Source organism: Lepidochelys olivacea (assembly GCF_965140295.1).
Source record: "Lepidochelys olivacea isolate rLepOli2 genome assembly, chromosome: 4".
In the NCBI taxonomy this organism is placed as follows: Eukaryota; Metazoa; Chordata; order Testudines; family Cheloniidae; genus Lepidochelys; species Lepidochelys olivacea.
This window is the reverse complement of record NC_140414.1, coordinates 112,852,570-112,872,940: the sequence shown is the minus strand read 5'-3', so window position 1 is coordinate 112,872,940 and position 20,371 is coordinate 112,852,570. Positions and strand designations below refer to the sequence as shown.

Below are 20,371 nucleotides of genomic sequence, written 5' to 3'. Positions count from 1 at the left end.
CTCTGGAGTCCCACTGAAGTTAGAAGGGTTCGGTGGAAGGGAAGGGGTTGAGGGCAGCTGGATTTTTAAAAAATCCTTGTAAAACTGTGTAAAGCCATGTTCACTTGTAGACATCATGGCAGAGGTAAGTTTTAAGTAGGGAACTGAAAGAGGAGAAAGTGGTTTTGTGGATTTTTGCAGGGAGCTCCTCCCACTCATAGGGGGCAGCATGAGCAAAAACAGAAGAGTGTTTCCTTCCAGGACACTTCCTCTTTGAAAGTATATTCTCCACAGATGTTTAGGGAGTGACCAGGTGATTTAAGATGAACTTGGGAAAAGTCTAAACCTTTCCTCAATGTACTCCTTCCGTGATCTCCTTTTGACATTTCTACTATTTAGGCTGGCTTTTTGTGGGTTTAAATATTTGGATATTCATATTGTATCCAAAGGCCTGACTGGCTTAGTTCTAATTACATACTGATATTAACGTCACTAATATTAAACAAGATTTGATGGAACCCATGAAAACAGAAGTGCATGAAAATAGAAGGTGCTGGAGAGAAGAATCGGAACAGTTCTTTCAGAACTTTCAAGCAGGCTTGGCTCTAGAGAGAGCAAAAGTTTGGAAGACTGAGATATTCCAATTTTGTCCAAACTCTTCCCTTCATTCTCATTTTTTGTGTCATCTAACATACAACTAAGCCATAATATTGTATTATGTGGATCCTCATGCATCTTCCCCAGTTTTTTTTACTTGTTTTATGGAGGAAACTTAGGATGAACAATGGAATGTATCTCTTCACAGTAGGGGAAAGGATATTTCAAATGGTATTTACAGGCAATATGGATCTCTCTCTCTTTTTTTTAAATAATTTTTCCTTCTTTTCAGTAATATGCCCTCCTATGTAGCTGTCAGCATTTATTTTACTTATATAAGTATAAATCGGGGTTTTATTTCAGGTTGAAGAATGATTAATAATATTTATTTCATTTTAGGACATTTTGTACTACGAACAGCTTAAGTCCAATGTGATTCAGCATGATCTTTTAGTGGACAGCCTGATTTACAAAGTGAGTAATTCATTAAATAGTGAGTATTTACTGATCAAAACAATAACTCTGTATAAAGAAAACACAAATGTTCTGGTTACATGGAGCATTGGAATAAAGCATGCTCATCTTTGAGTGTCCTCTACATATTCCCATTCATGGGATGTGCTGGCTGTTGCAGACTAGATGGTGGAAACTTCTTGTCGCAGTGCTCTTTGGAGTGTTTGCATCTTCCTCTAATTCCTCCCTCAGTGTTTCTGAATGTTCTGAGGGTGAGACTACAAAAGGGGGTGTGGTGCTCTATGCTTCCTCATTTCCTTCCAACTGCGGGAGGAGGTAGATGTGAACCTCTTTGGATGCTTTGAATCGAGATCCTTTTCTCAATAAGATTTTTGTACCTTAGTCTAGTCTAGCTTGAGCGTTAGTACAGTTAGTGTTAGTTAGGGGATATATTTAGTTAGCTCTTCAATTCTGACTTCTGGTTCCATGATGAATCCAAAGCTGAAATAACCGGATGTTAAGTGTGTGTGTGTGAGAGAGAGAGAGAGAGAGAGAGAGAGATCATGTGGTCTTTCCAGCATCCATCCATGCTTGCACTAGATGTTTAAATGGCATGCCTGGATAAAGGCCACTCTTCTTCAAGATACTCAAACTTCAGTACCCTGTGAGCACGTAAGGAGCAGCAGAATAGGCTACAAGCCTTACGGTCACAAGAAGCACTGGCTGCAAAGTCTTTCTGCTCCAACTCTGCTAAAGAATCCAGACTTAAGGACAGGAAACTAATATAATGCCTAGAACCTACCAGACCTTGCAGCGCAAAAGGCACTGGTCTCTGAGCTGGGCTCTGGTTCCAAGGCTGTTGCATTATCAGTATCCAAATAATTGGATCCAGCTTTGAAGCACTTAAAACCTTGATTGGTTGTGGCCTCTGACATGAGAGCCAAGCCACATCAGATCTGATAATCTTGGCTCCAAGAAAGACAGTGTCAAGGCTAAGCATGCTCCAAAGGCTGAGACAAAGCTACATGCTGGGGGATTCCTCAGGTCTCTCTGAGCAAGATCAGAGCCTAACTGTTCTGAAGCCAAAGAGAACAAATGATCCATAATGGAGAAAACCTCTCCCAAAGGATCTCTCCTCAGTTCAGAAGGTTGCATCAGATCTGAAAAAACCTCTGTAGCTCTTGTTCCCAGTACATCTTGTTCCTATGGCTCAGGTGCACAGAGCTTCAGTTGGAGTGTTTCTCAGATCTGAATGATTCATCTCTTATGGGAGAGAAGAAGAAATCTACTGTGTCATCCTTCTACACCAGATGAGAGGAAGAGATAGAGGAATCTATCTTGGTATTCCCTGGCCACTTCCCTAAGATCAGCCAGGTTCCCCTTCCCGCCATTACACTTCATTGTTTAGAATAGATGCCAGGATCAGTTATTTTGCCAATAGTGTGATTGTCAGATCTGAGATCAGATCCACTCTCTGAAGAATTGGATCACATTAGAGTTACTGATGTTCATCTGAGCTTTCAGTCACAAAAACCTGACTATACAACTAGATATAATCTGTGTGGGTCATCTTGTCCTATGAGATGTTGCCATAGTTGGGTTAAGTGGCAAGTGGCAGAATTGTCAAGTGCCATCTTGTGTGGTGTGGCCATATTGCCCATTGCCTAGGCATCACAGAGACGTTCAGCCTTACCAGCATAGGCACTCATCTCGGACTAGAGATAGGAAAAGGCTCACACCTCAGATCCGAGACTCTTGGATCCAGTTTTTATATCTACTTAAAGAGAGCACTTTCCCACTATAGTGCTGGATGCTTTATCTGAAGAAGAGAAGCCTGTAGTTCAAATGGAATATCAGCAGTTATACCCAGAGCTTGAGAATGATTCTTCTCCTGATGCGAATGTTCGTAATGCTGCAGTCTCTTCACCTTCAGAGGATTTGCAATTTAATTATCTCATGGGTAGAATGGTTACAATATTAATGCTCCTGAGAGTTGCTTTAGAGGAGACTTCTCACCTAGTTTTTGATATTTTTCGGTTCTAATTCAGAGTAAGGTGCGTCTCCCAGTTTTAGATATGACTATCCTGCCTGACCCCCGGGTACATACTTGGGAAGCTAGCACAGTCGCTGTCCTTCCACCATAATCATGCTGTTATTTTTAGTGTGCTAGCTCTGGCAGAGTTAGCGTATATCTGTGTACCTGTGCTGGAAATCAGACTCCTAGCTGCTCTGTAGACATGCCCTATGTTCAGAGTGTTGTCTTTCCTGAAAGACATTCTTTCATCTTTGTCATGGTGGATACTCTAAGAGAATATTCTGAAAGGGAATCATTCAGTTTTCCTAACTCCATCATTGACAGTCATGTCGGATGAGTCTAAGAGTAGATGGGCAGCGCACCTTCACAATCTGTTAATTCAGGACAATTGGAGTCATGGAAAAAATAGATTTATAGGTAAACTGGAGAGGAGTGCATCTGTCTAGCTCTCAAATTTTTTCTGTCTCACATCCAGAACAAAGTAGTGCAAATTGTCACAGACAAGAAAACAGCAATGAGAAGGGAGGAGCTCACTCGTCTCAGCTGTGCAAGGAGGCAGTCTAGCTATGGGCCTGCTGTATCCACTACAACATCTACCCAATTGCCCTGAACTTAGGCGGCAACTACAGCTACATAATAGATCAGTGCTGTGAGGCAGTTGCATGAATGTTCTGTTAAGGATTCAGTAATTCAGGACATATTCAATATCTGGTGGTTTCTGGAAGTAGATCTCTCCGTCATGAGCCAGAATATGAAATACCCTTGTTTCTGCTCAGAATGGACAGAGACAATCTGTTCACATTGGATGCTTGTCTTCTGAATTGGGGGATGGGCCTGTTATTTGCTTCCTCCTTTTCCTCTTATACAGCGGGTCATAAAGATAAAGCACAATGGGGCCAGAGTAATTCTAATAAATTCTACCTGGCTGAGACAACGGTGGTATATGGACTTTCTTCACTTCTTTGAGGGGGTTTACAACTTTCTGCCAGTGATGGCAGCAAAAGCTGTTTTCACAAGAGGAGGTGAAGGTTCATCTCCCAGTCCTCTTTCTCTACATCTAGCTGCCATGGGTTGTAGGACTTTAATGGACCTTGACAAAAAATCTTGCACTTTAGAAGGTTATTTCCAGGAAGCAATTAACCAGAAAGTGTGGAGTTTAGGTGGTATAAATTCATGACCTGACAAGTGTGTAGTTTCTGTGTGGGCAACAGTTTAGTGTATTAATATTTACTGCATGTAAAGACTCTAGACCTCTCTTACACTACACTTAAACAGCAATAGCAGCGCATCATGTACTATAGATGATAAATCTGTCTTTGCACATGACACAGTTAAATATTTATGAAAGTTTCAGTTAATATGTACCCACCAGTGAAAGACCCAAATTCATCATAGGAAATTAATTTGGTCTTCACCCAGCTCATGAATCCTACTTTTGAACGAAGGGTGGATTGTTCTTTATTTCATATGTTTATTTAAGCAGCTTTTATAATAGTCTTTACATCAGCAAGGTGAGTGAGTGAGTTGCATGCTCTTATGGCTGACCTGACCATTCACTGTTCTTTACGTAGATAAAATTGCCCTTAAACCTCATCCTTGAATCCTTTCAAAAGTGGTGTCTGGATTTCATATCAGTTAATTGCTGGTTGCCTTTCCAAGCTCTCATGCTTATAAAAAGAATCCAAACTACATATTTTAGCTTACTATCTGAATAGGATGAGAGAGCTTCAAAAGTCTCCTAAAATTTTTATTTCTTATGCTGACAGCTGTAAGAACAGGGATATACAGGTGCATCAGATCCTCCTTCTGCAGAAGTTAGGACACTGTCATGGGGTGTCTGGGCCCTTTTTAAAGGATGTCAGGACCAGTCTACCTGTGATGAACTTCATAAAGGAAAACGAGCCCATGTCAGCCACTTGTCAGTAGCTAAGTGCCCAGGTAGCTAGTTAGCAGCTAATTAGCTAACAAACACCTGGATCTGATAAATAGCTACCAACGCTCAGTTGGAGGAGGGTGCTGCTAGGAGGCTTGTGAGGGAGAGGTGCTCCCAGGGAACACAGCAATAGAATCCTCAGGAGAAGGAGAGGGACTTCCCAGATAGCTGCAGAAGGCCCAGCCCGTGAGGAGCTGCGTGCTGCCAGGTGAGGAGCTGCATTCAACACAAAAGCCCTGCAGAGGCCTTAGTTACAGGGAAGGAATCATACAGAGTGCCTTGCGGGTAATGGGCCTGGGCATGGGATTGCTAGACTCAGGTGGGACTGATAAACTCAGATGAAGTTTGCCTCCCTGCTAAGAAGCCTGGATGAAAGCCTTTCTTGAGTGTCTGCTGAACTTTCTGTTAATAAATCAGACCCTCAGAAGGTGTGCCGGGCCAGGGGTGGGTGGGGACGCTGTTTAATGCAACCCAATGAATTTGACAACCCGATCTGGGAAATTAAGGCAGGGTGACCCACACTGCTGCGCATGGACACAAGAGGCCACACAGGGATGGCACACATCCTTTATAAACACACTTGACTAGCACAGTGGTTACTTCTCTAGCATGTCCAGAAATGTTCTGATTGTTGAAATATGTAAGGCTGCTACTTTGAGGCTCGAGCCACACCTTTGCCAAATACTGTTAATTAGATCCAGCATCTAGATTGGATGCACAGTTCGGTAGGGCCATACTACAATCCTTATTCAGTTAGAATACTGAATCCCACCATCCAGTCGTGGGGTGCTGCTTGCCAAACTATCCCATGACTCGGTATATGCAGAGGACACTTGAAGAAGAAATGGAGATTACTTACTTGTAACTGGAATTCTTCGAGAGGGACTCTACACATTCCCACTCCCTGCCCACCTTCCCCTCTTCTTCAGATTGCTAATGAAATATTGACTCTGTGGTGGACTAGAAGGAACTGAGACAGGGGACACCGTGCCCCCTTTTATAGCCTCTCAGAACGTTCACAAACACTGAGGGGAGGGGCAAGAGCAGCAGTAGGGATGTTTGAGTCCCCTAACAGGCACTGCTGTGAGAAGTTTCCACAGTCCAAGCTGCACCAGCCAATGCATCCCCTGCGTGTGAATGTATGGAGTCCATCTTGAAGAATTCCCGTTACAAGTAAGTAACCTTCTTTTAGCATTAATGACAATTGTAGAATCTAGTCATTATTTAAAAATCCCCGCAAGAACACGGAGGACTTGTCTGCAGGATTGAGCCCTAAACTGCTGGTGTTTGGGGTGGGTAGTTAGTGACGACTCAAGGATGCTTTTTGTTTGATGCTGGTCTGAATAAACACCAAGGGGGGAGTTTTTGGTCTCCAAGTTTTAGTCTAGAATATGATTGTAATCAAACTATTGTAGTGTTTGTGTGTTGTAATTATAAATATGAAGTCTGTGTATGACATCAACTGATAAGTGAAAGGAAACTCATTAATGCTGAAACAATGTCTTTAACCACTATCCTGGGCCTAGATTCTGCAGACATCACCCAAATGAAAAAATTATCTTTCAGTGACAAACTGCTATTTTTTTTAATTGTAGGATGTAAAGCTGACAGCGAGCAACGATGACTACTATTTTGTATTTGAGGATTATTTATATCAGGTAAGTAGCTAGTTCTGCTTTAGAAAAGATGAAAGTATGAGTTTGTTGGATTGTAACACCTTTGGGGCAGGCATTGTGTTTTGGTACATGTTTGAACTAACTGCACCTAACATAATGGGGCTCCTAATTGAGGGCTGTAGGTTCTACTGCAATACAAAGAATAAATAATATCACTTTCTGAATGTAGGTTATAAAAATAACCTTTATGCTGTAGGAAGACGAGGGTCACTCACTCTCCTGTGTCAATGCCCTTGACTTTCTGAAGTCCCTTGTATTATCAAATAGAATATTTTTGAATTTGAACAAGACTAGTGTAGAAGCTGAGCAAGACACTTGGATAGGAGTCTATTGGAGGAGACAAAGAGGCCACCAAATTGGAAATGATTCTACCTATTTGTTTTTTCAATACAATAACGTAAAAGGGATGAAGTCAGCTGGTTCTTTATTTTTCCAGTAGTCATAAGTTAGTTTAAAAAAACAACAAAAAAACTAGAGTTGAAGGACTCACAGAAATTGACTAAGTCTTGAGGAGACAAGTGAAAATCTTAGTTTAAATATAAAAATGTTGCTTGACAATGGCTTACTGTAATGGCTAATGATTTGGTTAAATATTTTAAAAATAAAAAACATAGTAATTATAAATATAGTATTGTGTGGATGCAGCAATGTCATTTTCATCATTTCTAACATTATTTCTAGCAAATAATTTCTAGTTAATTTATATTGAATTATCTACATTACTTCCCTTTAAATCTTTTTAAATGGAAGGAGATTACATTCATGAATTTCCTAATGTGTATTTGATTGCAGTGTCAACATAAATGTCATGGAGCAAACTTACCATTTTCAAAGCACTTTCAGCTTGATTAGTCACAGCTGTTAGGGTGGGCTTGTTTAATTTTGTTTTTTATAGCTATGTGAAACTACATGTGTGCCTTTTTGAAGTTAGTGTGCCCTATGTAAGTCTGAGCTTACGGTCTGGAGGAAAAATTAACCAAGAAATTGTTCTTAATGCTGCTTGTTCCCATACGTAGAAAATGTATACATTTGTAATTAAATATATTTATTCAAATATATCTGTGTGTGTTTGTGGATATATATAACTTTACGCATTTCTTTTAGGTGCCCATTTGAAATTATATCTCTATTTCATCTCAATTAAAAGTACAATTACAGTTTTCAAATAAAAATATATCTTAATTAAAATATGATTCATACTCTGAAAAGAGACTTCATAAAAATTACACCCCAGGTATCCATATTTATTCTATGTATATTTTTCTCTGTTTAGGAGTCGGAAGATAAATTTTCTGTCAGTCTGAGCATCTCAGCTTGGGAGCTGAAATCAAACTGTTCTTTTGGGTCAATAAATATGTTAGTTATCTGACAGTCATGAAGAAGAAAGAATAATTTTTGTATTGGCTCTACAGTGATGACAGAAATAAAAACTTGTCTCTATCAGTGCTGGGAAGCTTATGTCACTCCGGAACATAGGACAGCAAATTTGCTAAATCTGATGACATTTTTGCATAGTCATTTCTCAGTACATAGCCACATTTGAAGGTTTTATTTTTGTTTCCTTTCAACATTTTAAGTCTTGAGTTATAAAGATGAATGTGATTGTAGGAATTCAAAGAAACAAAAACATCAAAAAGTACTGGATTTTAGCAACATAATCCCCAATGACTTCAACAACGGTCACCTAGCTAAATCCATGTGTGCTTTTTTTTAAAAGTGCAGAGCTAAATTTGGTTCTGAGATTTGAAAAACAACCCTAAACTTCTGATCACTCCTTGTGTCTAGTTCCGTTTAGTACTTTATTCCATTCTGCAAAATGGTTTGTAAAAGAAGTATATCTCCTAAAGACAACCTTCATTCCCTACCTAATCTTCAGCTTCAACTACTTCTCAAATTGTTTCATTCTGCAGACCACCAAGAAGGGGCTCCACAGACCACAATTTAGGAATCACTCTGTTATGGCATATTATTTGCTGATTCCAAATGATAAGTGAGGGGGAAAATGTTGGTTAAGTAAGAGAATTTGAACACTGAAAATTATAGCTTAAAAGGGATATAGAAATCAGTTGTCTGTCTAGTCCTTCGTTTTTTGGCAGAATTAGTTATTGCTACTTAGATTGCAAGCTCTTTGGGGAAAGGATGATGTCTACCTCTTAGGTTTGTATGGCACCCAGAGTGGGGCCCTGATCCTGTCTGGAGCATCTGGGCTTATGATAATGACAAGATTAAATAATAATATTGAGTTGTACCATTGGTTCTTATTTATTTATAAATAGGGGTCTACTTAAATTGTGGCACAATCATACATTTTTTGCAGGTTGGTAACAGCATAAATAGACATTTTGCTATTTATGCTGTGACCAGCTTATGAAAAATGTGATTTCTCTGCAGCATTTCTCAAACTGGGGATCCTGACTCAAAAGGGGGTGGCAAGCTGTCATAAATATAAAGGGAAGGGTAAACCCCTTTGAAATCCCTCCTGGCCAGGGGAAAGCTCCTCTCACCTGTAAAGGGTTAAGAAGCTAAAGGTAACCTCGCTGGCACCTGACCAAAATGACCAATGAGGAGACAAGATACTTTCAAAAGCTGGGAGGAGGGAGAGAAACAAAGGGTCTGTGTCTGTCTATATGCTGCTTTTGCAGGGGATAGACCAGGAATGGAGTCTTAGAACTTTTAGTAAGTAATCTAGCTAGGTACATGTTAGATTATGATTTCTTTAAATGGCTGAGAAAAGAATTGTGCTGAATAGAATGACTATTTCTGTCTGTGTGTCTTTTTTGTAACCTAAGGTTTTGCCTGGAGGGATTCTCTATGTTTTGAATCTAATTACCCTGTAAGATATCTACCATCCTGATTTTACAGAGGTGATTTCTTTACTTCTATTTACTTCTACTTCTATTAAAAGTCTTCTTGTAAGAAAACTGAATGCTTTTTCACTGTTCTCAGATCCAAGGGTTTGGGTCTGTGGTCACCTATGCAAATTGGTGAGGCTTTTTATCCAACATTTCCCAGGAAAGGGGGGGTGCAAGTGTTGGGAGGATTGTTCATTGTTCTTAAGATCCAAGGGTCTGGGTCTGTAGTCACCTAGGCAAATTGGTGAGGCTTTTTACCAAACCTTGTCCAGGAAGTGGGGTGCAAGGTTTTGGGAAGTATTTTGGGGGGAAGGACGCGTCCAAACAGCTCTTCCCCAGTAACCAGTATTAGTTTGGTGGTGGTAGCGGCCAGTCCAAGGATAACGGGTGGAATATTTTGTACCTTGGGGAAGTTTTGACCGAAGTTGGTAAAGATAAGCTTAGGAGGTTTTTCATGCAGGTCCCCACATCTGTACCCTAGAGTTCAGAGTGGGGGAGGAACCTTGACACAAGCCTATTTAGGGGTCACAGTATTGCCATCCTTACTTCTCTGCTGCTGTTGGTGGTGGCGCTGCCTCAAGCTGGGCCATGGGAGAAGCTGCTCTCTGCTCTGCTTTCAGATCTGGATGGCCGGAGAGCGGCGGCTGCTGGCCAGGCGCCCAGCTCTGAAGGCAGTGCCACCACCAGCAGCAGCGCAGAAGTGCAGGATTGCATATTACTTCTGCGCTGCTGTTGGCGGTGGTGCTGCCTTCAGAGCTGGGTGCCTGGCCAGCAGCCATCGCTGTCCGCTCTGCCTTCAGAACTGGGTGGCCGGAGACCGATTTCCTGAGGGAGACCAGATTTCACAGTCCATGACGTGATTTTCACGGCCACGAATTTGGTAGACCCCTAGTCCTATTTAATCCTTTGTGTGAAGAATACAGTGAGATAAAGTTGCTCATTTTCAGTTATTTGCATGAGTGTGATTTCTATATTACATTTTTACCACTTTATAACTCTCATACGTTATAATTGAGGTCCACTGATATCGATTGTAAAATTCCTCTTTATCACATGCCCCATGATTTTATTACTTTAAGTTTATCCTTTGAATTTAGTGGTTAATTTTCTTCTTAATTTTGGACTAATAGTATAAACACCTTGTTAGTTTGTCAAATATTTGTATACTTTAAAAATAGCTTGTGTTATGATGGTTTTCTTTTGGCTTTATTTCTCTTCTTTATGAGTGTCAAGGTTCCTCCCCCACTCTGAACTCTAGGGTACAGATGTGGGGACCTGCATGAAAAACCTCCTAAGCTTATCTTTACCAGCTTAGGTCAAAACTTCCCCAAGGTACAAAATATTCCACCCGTTATCCTTGGACTGGCCGCTACCACCACCAAACTAATACTGGTTACTGGGGAAGAGCTGTTTGGACGCGTCCTTCCCCCCCAAAATACTTCCCAAAACCTTGCACCCCACTTCCTGGACAAGGTTTGGTAAAAAGCCTCACCAATTTGCCTAGGTGACTACAGACCCAGACCCTTGGATCTTAAGAACAATGAACAATCCTCCCAACACTTGCACCCCCCCTTTCCTGGGAAATGTTGGATAAAAAGCCTCACCAATTTGCATAGGTGACCACAGACCCAAACCCTTGGATCTGAGAACAATGAAAAAGCATTCAGTGTTTTACAAGAAGACTTTTAATAAAAAATAGAAGTAAATAGAAATAAAGAAATCCCCCCTGTAAAATCAGGATGGTAGATATCTTACAGGGTAATTAGATTCAAAAACATAGAGAACCCCTCTAGGCAAAACCTTAGGTTACAAAAAAGATACACAGACAGAAATAGTTATTCTATTCAGCACAATTCTTTTCTCGGCCATTTAAAGAAATCATAATCTAACACATACCTAGCTAGATTACTTACTAAAAGTTCTAAGACTCCATTCCTGTTCTGTCCCTGGCAAAGACGACTACAGACAGACCCAGACCCCTTGTTTCTCTCCCTCCTCCCAGCTTTTGAAAGTATCTTGTCTCCTCATTGGTCATTTTGGTCAGGTGCCAGCGAGGTTACCTTTAGCTTCTTAACCCTTTACAGGTGAGAGGAGCTTTCCCCTGGCCAGGAGGGATTTCAAAGGGGTTTACCCTTCCCTTTATATTTATGACAATGAGACATAGGATTAATAGATTTTAAGCCCAGAAGGGGCCATTATGATCATCTGGTCTGATTCCCTGCAGAACACAGCCCAAAGTACCTCACCTAGTAATTTCTATATCAAGCAACAACTTCATTTGAGCTATTGCGTACTTTTTAGAAAGATATCCAGTCTTGATTTTAAAAACTTCCAGACACCAGAATTCCTAAGAGAGGAATGCAGATAAATGTTAGATTCTTTGTCCTACTGGGGAACATTGTTTATTTCCTTTTTCGATTAGACTCTCCCACATCAGTTAACATATACTGAGTATTAACTTTGCCTGTGTATTGTTACAATTTGAAGATGATTGTGAGTTATTCAGTAACAGTATTTAATTTAGAGTGTTTATTTAAGATTGTTTATTTTTAAAAAAGATGTTTAAATATGAGAAATTGTTGGGATTCAAAAAAGGTAAAATGTTATCACAAAAAGAATATTATCTGTTTTCAAATAGAAGTGCAAGTGGTTTACAAAAGTCACAATTTTGCATGTTTGTTTTTGACCAATTTATTATTTGAAAACTATTCACGATCATTTATTCAAAGAAAAAACAGTTTATTTTATGAAACAGAAAATATGTAGTGAAACAGCACTAGAGCATTTAAAACAGTTTTGATTTTTTTAAAAATTGTAGTCCAGATTTAAAATATTCCCTATTAAAAACTATATTAAAGAATGTTTAAAGTTGCGGAGATAAGCACCCAGGTCAGGAAACAGCAGACTCAACTTTAATTCTGCCACCTTGTGTGTGTATGTTGTGGTTCAGTCGTTGACTGCATGATAACATTCAGATCTTCAAATATCATATAATTTAATATGACACAATGTTCCGATAACTTCAGATGCATATATTTCATCTTTTATTATTGTTATAGCTATTCCAGGATTGCTCGCAATGTGCTAGCCTCTTTTCTTATAGTTGATATCCTTCTTCAGAATCTAGAATGATCTCCCATATACAGATATATTTGTGTTCTTATCCTAAACTATTTAACACTAAATATGCTTTTTGATGGAGGCTGATATAATGCTGTCTTCCTAATCTGGTATTTTCCCATTGTGTTGTTTCACAATGAAGTAAATGTTGAGAATATATACTATCAAGATACTCTGTAAAGGCTCTGTGTCTGATGGAGAATGTTAGGCACCAGGCAATTTTAGAACTGCACATACACAAAAATGCACATGCTTTGTTTGTTTTTGCAGTTAGTATGATGGCTGTCAATCATGGTAACAGGGTATTGAAATTGCCTGCTAGGCATGTAAGTGTCAGTTACATGCATACATATAACTGCATACACAAATGGTTTACATACACACCTCGGCATAGACTGGTCTGAAAATACAAACGTAGAAATCTTGGATCATAATGTGTTTCAAAAATTAAAATAGTCTCGTAAGAGGTTTTTTTGCTATTAACTCTATAGTATTAGATACAGAAGATCTTAAAATGAAACAACTGTCAGTGCATAATTGTGTGTTTGACACTGTTTTGTTCATCGAGCAAGTCAGCTGATTTTTTTTCCTTTGCTTTCTGCAGGTATTACTCTGTTTTTCCCGAGATACATCAGTATTGGAGCACTTTTCTTACAATAGCGCTACTCCACCCAAATCATACATACGAGGTAAAGTAAAAGTATTGTAAGAGATAATATGAAGAGTAGTGTTGATTGTTGTATGTAGTATACCAAAAAAGCAAATCTATATGAGCTTAATTTATGTATATTACATATGTACACAAAAAGTAAATTAGAAGACAATAATTAAGATCACAAAGTCAAACACTCAAAAGTTAGGAAATGCCAGAATTAAGGTTGCCTATGTATTTGTATTATGTATACAGTCTTTAATTTTCATGATCATATACTGTTTTTTCCACCGAACTCCTGCCTTATTCAGTGCACAGGGTGGGGCAGCTGAGGCAGGGAAAATACTATACTATATTTATTTATTTACTTACTGGTATTAGCACATAGAAACACCAGATATGGACCATGACACCATTGTGCTAGGTGCTGTACAAACACAGAACAAAAAGGCAGTCTCTGTCCCAGTGAGTTTACAATCTGACAGACAACAGTTGGATACAGGCAGACCAAAGGGTGAGTACAAAGAAATAGTGAGAACATATTGGTCAGCATGATAGGCGGCAGTCTCAGCATACTAGCAGTGTAGCTTTTGTCAGTTTTACGTAGGCCTATTGACAAAGGAGAGTTTTATGGAGGGTTTTGGAGGAAGCTAATGTTAGTTTTGAAGATGTTTACAGGGAATTTCTTCCAGGCGTGAGGGTCAGCATTAGACAAAAGCACAAAGTATACAATCATGTAATTAAAGACTATATAATAATGAATACACATATGCACGGGCAATCTTTGTTCTCGTATTTCCTGATTTAGAAGTGCTTGACCTTAATATTATTTTAAGTTAAATTTAATACCACACACCTCATTTAGAACTGGAACTACGCAATCAGGCAGCAGCAGAGACCACCAAAAAAAAAAAAAAGAAAGGCAAATACAGTACATCCACTGTGTTAAATGTAAACTACTAAAAAAAAATAAAGGGAAAGTTTTTTTTTTAATTTTTTTTTTTTTGGACAAAGTAAGGAAACTTTTTTTTATGTGTAATTTCCTAGGTTTTTACAAAAGCAAACTGAAAAAACAAATTCCATCACGTGTCATTATATTGACACCTTCAGGGGTCATCAGCAGGGTTGGAACCTTGAGATCCACTATACAGACCTCTGCCACTTGAACTCATGGAGTAACTGATTGCAGTAGCAGGTTGTCATCCTCTGTGTGGACAAGTACTACAGGGGGATTCGACATTTTTGTCAGGGTTTTCACAGATATTTGCTGACCGCAGAGGACTCAGGAATCTGGGTTCCATTCCAGGCTCTGGAGAGGAGTGTGCTCTTGCCTCATTCCCTCCAACCTATCTCTGACCTGTCACTTCCCCACCCTTGGCTCCTTGTCCCAATCTCTTTGTCCCTCATATCCTACCCTTACCCTCTGCACTTTCTGTCCCACTCAGTCTCTTGTCCAGCTCTTCATCTAATATGCGGGGTGTGAGCTCTGGGAGGGAGTTTGGGTGTGGGAGGGGGCTCGGGGTTGGGGTTCATGTGGGGCTTTGGGGTGCCAGATCCGGGGGGCACTCACCTCAAGTGGCTCCCCGCAAGCGCTGACCTGTTCCTGCTGCTCCTGGGCGGAGCTGCAGCTAGGCGGCTCTGCATGCTGCCTCCTGGCCAATGGGAGCTCAGAGCCAGCGCTTGGGGTGGGGTGGACCCACACCCCGTGCTGCACCCAAACTCCCTCCCTGTTAGTTAACCGGAATTTTTCACTTACTGGCACCCCCCCATTTCTCCAACGTGCCAGATAAAAAAGCTTTTATTGTATTCAAACAATAAATGATATAAAGTTATATTGAAACAAGTTTGGAATAATCAGCTATATTACTCATGAATGGAGAAGTCATGAGAGAGTTATTTTAGATACTCTAAATGAGTGCCAATAAAATCCTACCCTGTCAAACTATTGTGTATTCTGTATATGCTGCTTACTTTTATAAAATAAAAACTCCCATTGTCTTCAATAGAGCCACGATTTCACCCCTTGAGTTTAACTGCTTGGTCCTTGGAATGACAGAAATATATAACAAATACATTTTATAAACCTAAGAAACTTTAGTCCAATAACTCTGGGGCTTCAAGTGCCAGGAGGGAAGTGGTGTATATAGTCTTCCCTTTCCAATCGTAAACTCTCATTGCTAGTACATTCATGAGATACTAGATTAGTTACCATTGGAGCAAAACTGAATGTTGACCATTATGCATTTCCATTCAATGTAATTTTATTGAGGAAATTCCACAATTTGGTAAAGGATGAGAGAGTTCCTTATCAGAGTCATTTTAAAAAATCGCATTTGTTTGAACCTACTTAAAGGTTTAGAACAAGTTCTGGTTCCAATGAATTAGTGGACAGAATGTACATGATAATGCAGCTTCTCATATGTCCCTGAAAGTTATCCCATGTATGTTACCACTATGTATGTGTTGTGTATGATTGTATATTTTGTGTGTGTATATAATCTCCGTATATTCAAATAGCCATATTTTAATGTACTTGTGGTTAAAGTTCTTTATATGATCATATTAAATCTAAAAATTAGATTAATTTTAAGTAAGTCCTCCATTAAGTAGACAAACTTTCTCTTCCCACAGGGTTCGTGTGTGTGTGCGTGCGTGTGTGTATACAGTTGGTCACAACTAAATAGGGACGTTTTTGATCCAGTTCAATTGGTTCCGTACTACAGTAGAACCTCAGAATTACGAACACCAGAGTTAAAAACTGACAGGTCAACCACACACCTCGTTTGGAACTGAAACTACGCAATCAGGCAGCAGCAGAGACCACCAAAAAAAAAAAAAAGAACGGCAAATACAGTACATCCACTGTGTTAAATGTAAACTACTAAAAAAAAATAAAGGGAAAGTTTTTTTTAATTTTTTTTTTTTTTTGGACAAAGTAAGGAAACTGTTTCTGTGCTTGTTTCATTTTAATTAAGATGGTTAAAAGCAGCATTTTTCTTCTGCATAGTAAAGTTTCAAAGCTGTATTAAGTCAATGTTCAGTTGTAAACTTTTGAAAGAACAGCCATAACCTTTTGTTCAGAGTTACAAACGTTTCAGAATTCTGACCAACCTCCTTTCCCAAGGTGTTCATAATTCTGAGGTTCTACTGTACAGGAAACTGTATAACGTAACGCAGATTTTCTTCGTTTCCTGCTGGGTTTGGCAATATCTCTCTCACTGTGGAGGATTCTATTTTATAACATTTGCCAAATGCAAAGAACAAGAGATGAAAACACATAATATTCGAAGAGATCCTTTTTCTTATCATAGCAAATAATCATTTATTTAAGGTTTTTAAACCATGAATTGAAATAACTAGTAAACACTTATATTGCTGTTCTAGTTGAATGTTCTCTGTTATCTTAAAACTACAGAAAAGAAATTAAAAAACATCTTTTAAAATAGGTGCAGTTGTGTTTAAGAAAAGCACTGAATTATGCCTCAAAATTGACTGTCAACATTTTATTGTGGGTCTAAAAAATAGTTTTGTATAGTATTAGCACATGCTCCTTTTGCATAGGAATAGAAGAAATTGTGTGTTCATTTTTTATTGTTGGCACTGATATTAGATTTGAAAAAAAGGGCTTGTTGGAGCAATAGGGATTTTAAGATATGAAAGAAAAATAGGAAAAGTAGTTCAGTTATGATACCCCTCCACTCCTTCAGTGATTTAGCCTTAATGCAACAATTTCCTTTTCCTCTCACTAACATTTCTGCACCTTTCTAAGTGCTGTTCCTATGCATAGAACATTCTCCCTGTTCTGGTCTGCCAAGGCACTCTCCTTTTCATTTAAATCCCTTCTGAAAACTCACTTTTGTCTGCAAGGCTTACAGCGAATGAGTCAGTTACTCTTTATTCATTTTTATTTAACGAAACACAAAACGTAACAATCTCCAGAATGTATGTATGTGCACAAACACACACAGTCTCCATGTGATGCTATTATTGAACTCTTCCTTCTCCCTCATCTCCTCTCTACGGTTTGCCAATCTCCTTTGTTGTGTCACATCTATGTTTTACATTTGAGGAACACTATATCTTCTTTATTATATGACTCGTGAAATGATTGCATGCTAGTTATCAATATAAAATGATACAAAATTAATAATTAACTTTTTAAATGATATTACTGAAAAGTAAATAAAGTTCACATTTCTAAAGAGACTTTTTACCATTTGAGTGTGTTTAAACCCATGTCTGCTCATTCACAGGAAAACTTGGCGTGGAAGAATATGCTGTTTTTTATCCACCAAATGGTAAGAGTTATACTATTGCCTCCTCTAGTGGAAGCTGGGAAAATTACTACTTTTAGCAATGCAAAAATAAGCTAAACTTAACAAATAAGCAGAATAAGAGTGAATCTCAGCCAGTAGTATAATGAGATTAAACTCATTGGGCTAGATCCTCACACTGGATCTACTGCAAAGCCATGTTAAATCTAGCTTTATTAGCTACTTTAGGATTCTCTGTGTAGGAGAATAGCCTGATAGCATAGGATAAGGACAGTAGCTCATACTTCACTCTTCTCGATTCTTGCTTAGGGGACCTGACTGGAACACCACTTAATTCAGCTAATCCCTAGTTGCTCAGCACCTCTAGAAAGCATGCCACTGAGATGCCAATTTTAGGCTCTCACTTTTGATCATTTGGTCTTGATTTTTAGGCACAAAGGTATGAATATATTTATCATATTAATGCTATTAACGTTACCCTTACTGCTGCTGTTATAATCTTCTTTTCTCACTGGTCATTTTGTCCACATCAACCCCCTCCCTTTTGACTCCTGCTGCTGGCTTTTCATTGCCCTTTATATCAAATTCATGCTCTTTGTCCATGCTTTCAAGGTCCTACGTCACTGATCTTGTGTCTGTATCTCTAACCTTGTCTCCTTTTGCGTCTTCTCTATTCCAGTAACATTGCCAGTCTTGGCACATCCTCTGGCCCCTTCTCCGACCTCTGTTTCCATGTATTCTTTTATGCAGCCCACTAAGAATGAAGCATCCTCCTTAAACCCATTTGCCAAACACTTGCCCTCTCCTCATTCAAATCCCCTCTGAACACTCATTTCAGCCATGTCACCTATGGGAAATGAGATGATTTGGAAAAGAGAGGAAAATAGACAACACAACTGCCAAGATGACTACATATCTTTACTGGGTACTGCATGAACTCATTATTGTAACTTTCTTTCTTTCCCTGTTCCATCGTTCTTGTCAGTGTATGGCCCTTGCTGGTTGTGTCTTGTCTGAAGCTGGGCCTTGATTTCATGAAAGCAGGTAAGCACATGCTTCAAGTTAAACATGTGCTTACATTCTTTGCTAAATCAGGTCCTTAATCCGATCTTACAGGCACGTAAGGACATGCTTAACTTTAACCATGTGAGTAGTTCCACTGAAATAATTGGGAATACCCCCTGTTTAAATTAAGCATGTGTGTGTTTGCAAGATCAGGGTCTAAGACTCTAAGCTCTTCAGGATATGGAATATGTCTTTAGTTGTTCCTGTGAAGCACGAGGCTCAGTTTAGGAATTTGAAAAAGCAATAAATATGAATACTTGTATGGATAAATAAACAAATATAAAAGGATAAAAGAATCTTACTTATTTTGTAGGTGTAATTCCTTTTCATGGCTTTTCAATGTATGGTAAGTATGACTTTCAAATTACTGTTTAAGTAATAATTCTACATAGTTTTTGTAAATAAACCACAGTTTATATCACACATCCACATATTTTTGGTAAACTGTAAACTATTCTTTTATGCATTTTAAACATTTATGTATTCCACTTGTTTCTGTATCCAAGGTGTGTATGCACAATTAGAAAAATGTCCAGACTGATCTCATTTGCTCTCGTTGTAACAGAGAACTATTATTGAAGAACTTGATCTCTAGGTCAGAAGCTAGCTTCATTCATGGTAATTGAATTTCAGTGTACACAAATGGGGAGAGAGGATGGCTTGCCAGGCTGTGTTATCTTTGTGCTGTGAGTAGGCAAGAAATGTGTGAACAGTGGTTTTCTTATAAAAGTGAATTGTATGTAAAAGGCCCACTGGCATAAACACATGGCTAGGACAGGTAGTGAGTGGCATCATATAATGGAATGTTCATGACTTACTGCTAAAAGGGAAATTACAAAAATGTCTTTTGTGAATACAATGAATAATTCACAAAATATTAGCAGCTTGTTAATACTGGATGGTTTGGGCTCTCTCCCTTTACTGCATTAGTATGTCTTCCCTGGAAATCCTGATTTTTAAAAAAGAGTTTGGATTAAATTAACATGTCATTATGCCAACAAGAATTCCAGAAACAATTGAATTCTGTATTTTGTGAAAAATCCTTTAGCACTCAGAATGGACAGGGCAGCTGGTGCAAATGTACGAATTAAAACTGGTTCCTTCTCAGATGATGATGGAATGTTTTTGTTTAGTTAAGTTTCTGCTTTTTCTGATAAGTTTCAACAGCTTTTCTTTTGTGAAGAGCATAAGTGGCCTGGGAAGTCACAATGGGAGAGAACCTCAAGAGGTATTACTCCTATTTAGTAACTTGCATTTCCTACCATAAACAATACAGATTTAATCATTATTATCTCCACTGTTTGAGCTACAAAAGATGGAGTGTCACTTGAGTATGGAATCCTATTTGAATCCTGGTTGGCAAAGAGAATCTGTGTCTTCTAATGACAGGTTTCAGAGTAGCAGTCGTGTTAGTCTGTGTTCGCAAAAAGAAAAGGGGTACTTGTGGCACCTTAGAGACTAACACATTTATTTGAGCATAAGCTTTCGTGAGCTACAGCATCCGATGAAGTGAGCTGTAGCTCACGAAAACTTATGCTCAAATAAATGTGTTAGTCTCTAAGGTGCCACAAGTACTCCTTTTCTTTTTGTGTCTCCTAAGTACTGAACTGCTTGGTTACAAACTCCTCGTAACCTTCTCACAGTTGATAATGTTGAAGTCACAGCCAGGAGTCCTTCACTTTCTCAGCCTGACTGGAGGTTTGTTTTAAAAACTGTCTCTTAAAATGACTTAATG

General features: G+C 38.9%; 1 protein-coding gene across 2 annotated transcripts in view; it reads left to right on the top strand.

The window, feature by feature from the left end:
• TBC1D19 (TBC1 domain family member 19) overlaps positions 1–20,371 on the top strand; it is a 112,318-nt gene that overhangs the window by 73,179 nt on the left and 18,768 nt on the right. For both annotated transcript variants that reach the window (XM_084626596.1, XM_084626595.1), the window contains exons 12-16: positions 976–1,050; positions 6,593–6,655; positions 13,250–13,334; positions 17,551–17,595; positions 18,950–18,982. In XM_084626596.1, coding sequence (XP_084482722.1) covers positions 976–1,050; positions 6,593–6,655; positions 13,250–13,334; positions 17,551–17,595; positions 18,950–18,982 — 301 coding nt within the window. The remainder of the gene's footprint in view (positions 1–975; positions 1,051–6,592; positions 6,656–13,249; positions 13,335–17,550; positions 17,596–18,949; positions 18,983–20,371) is intronic.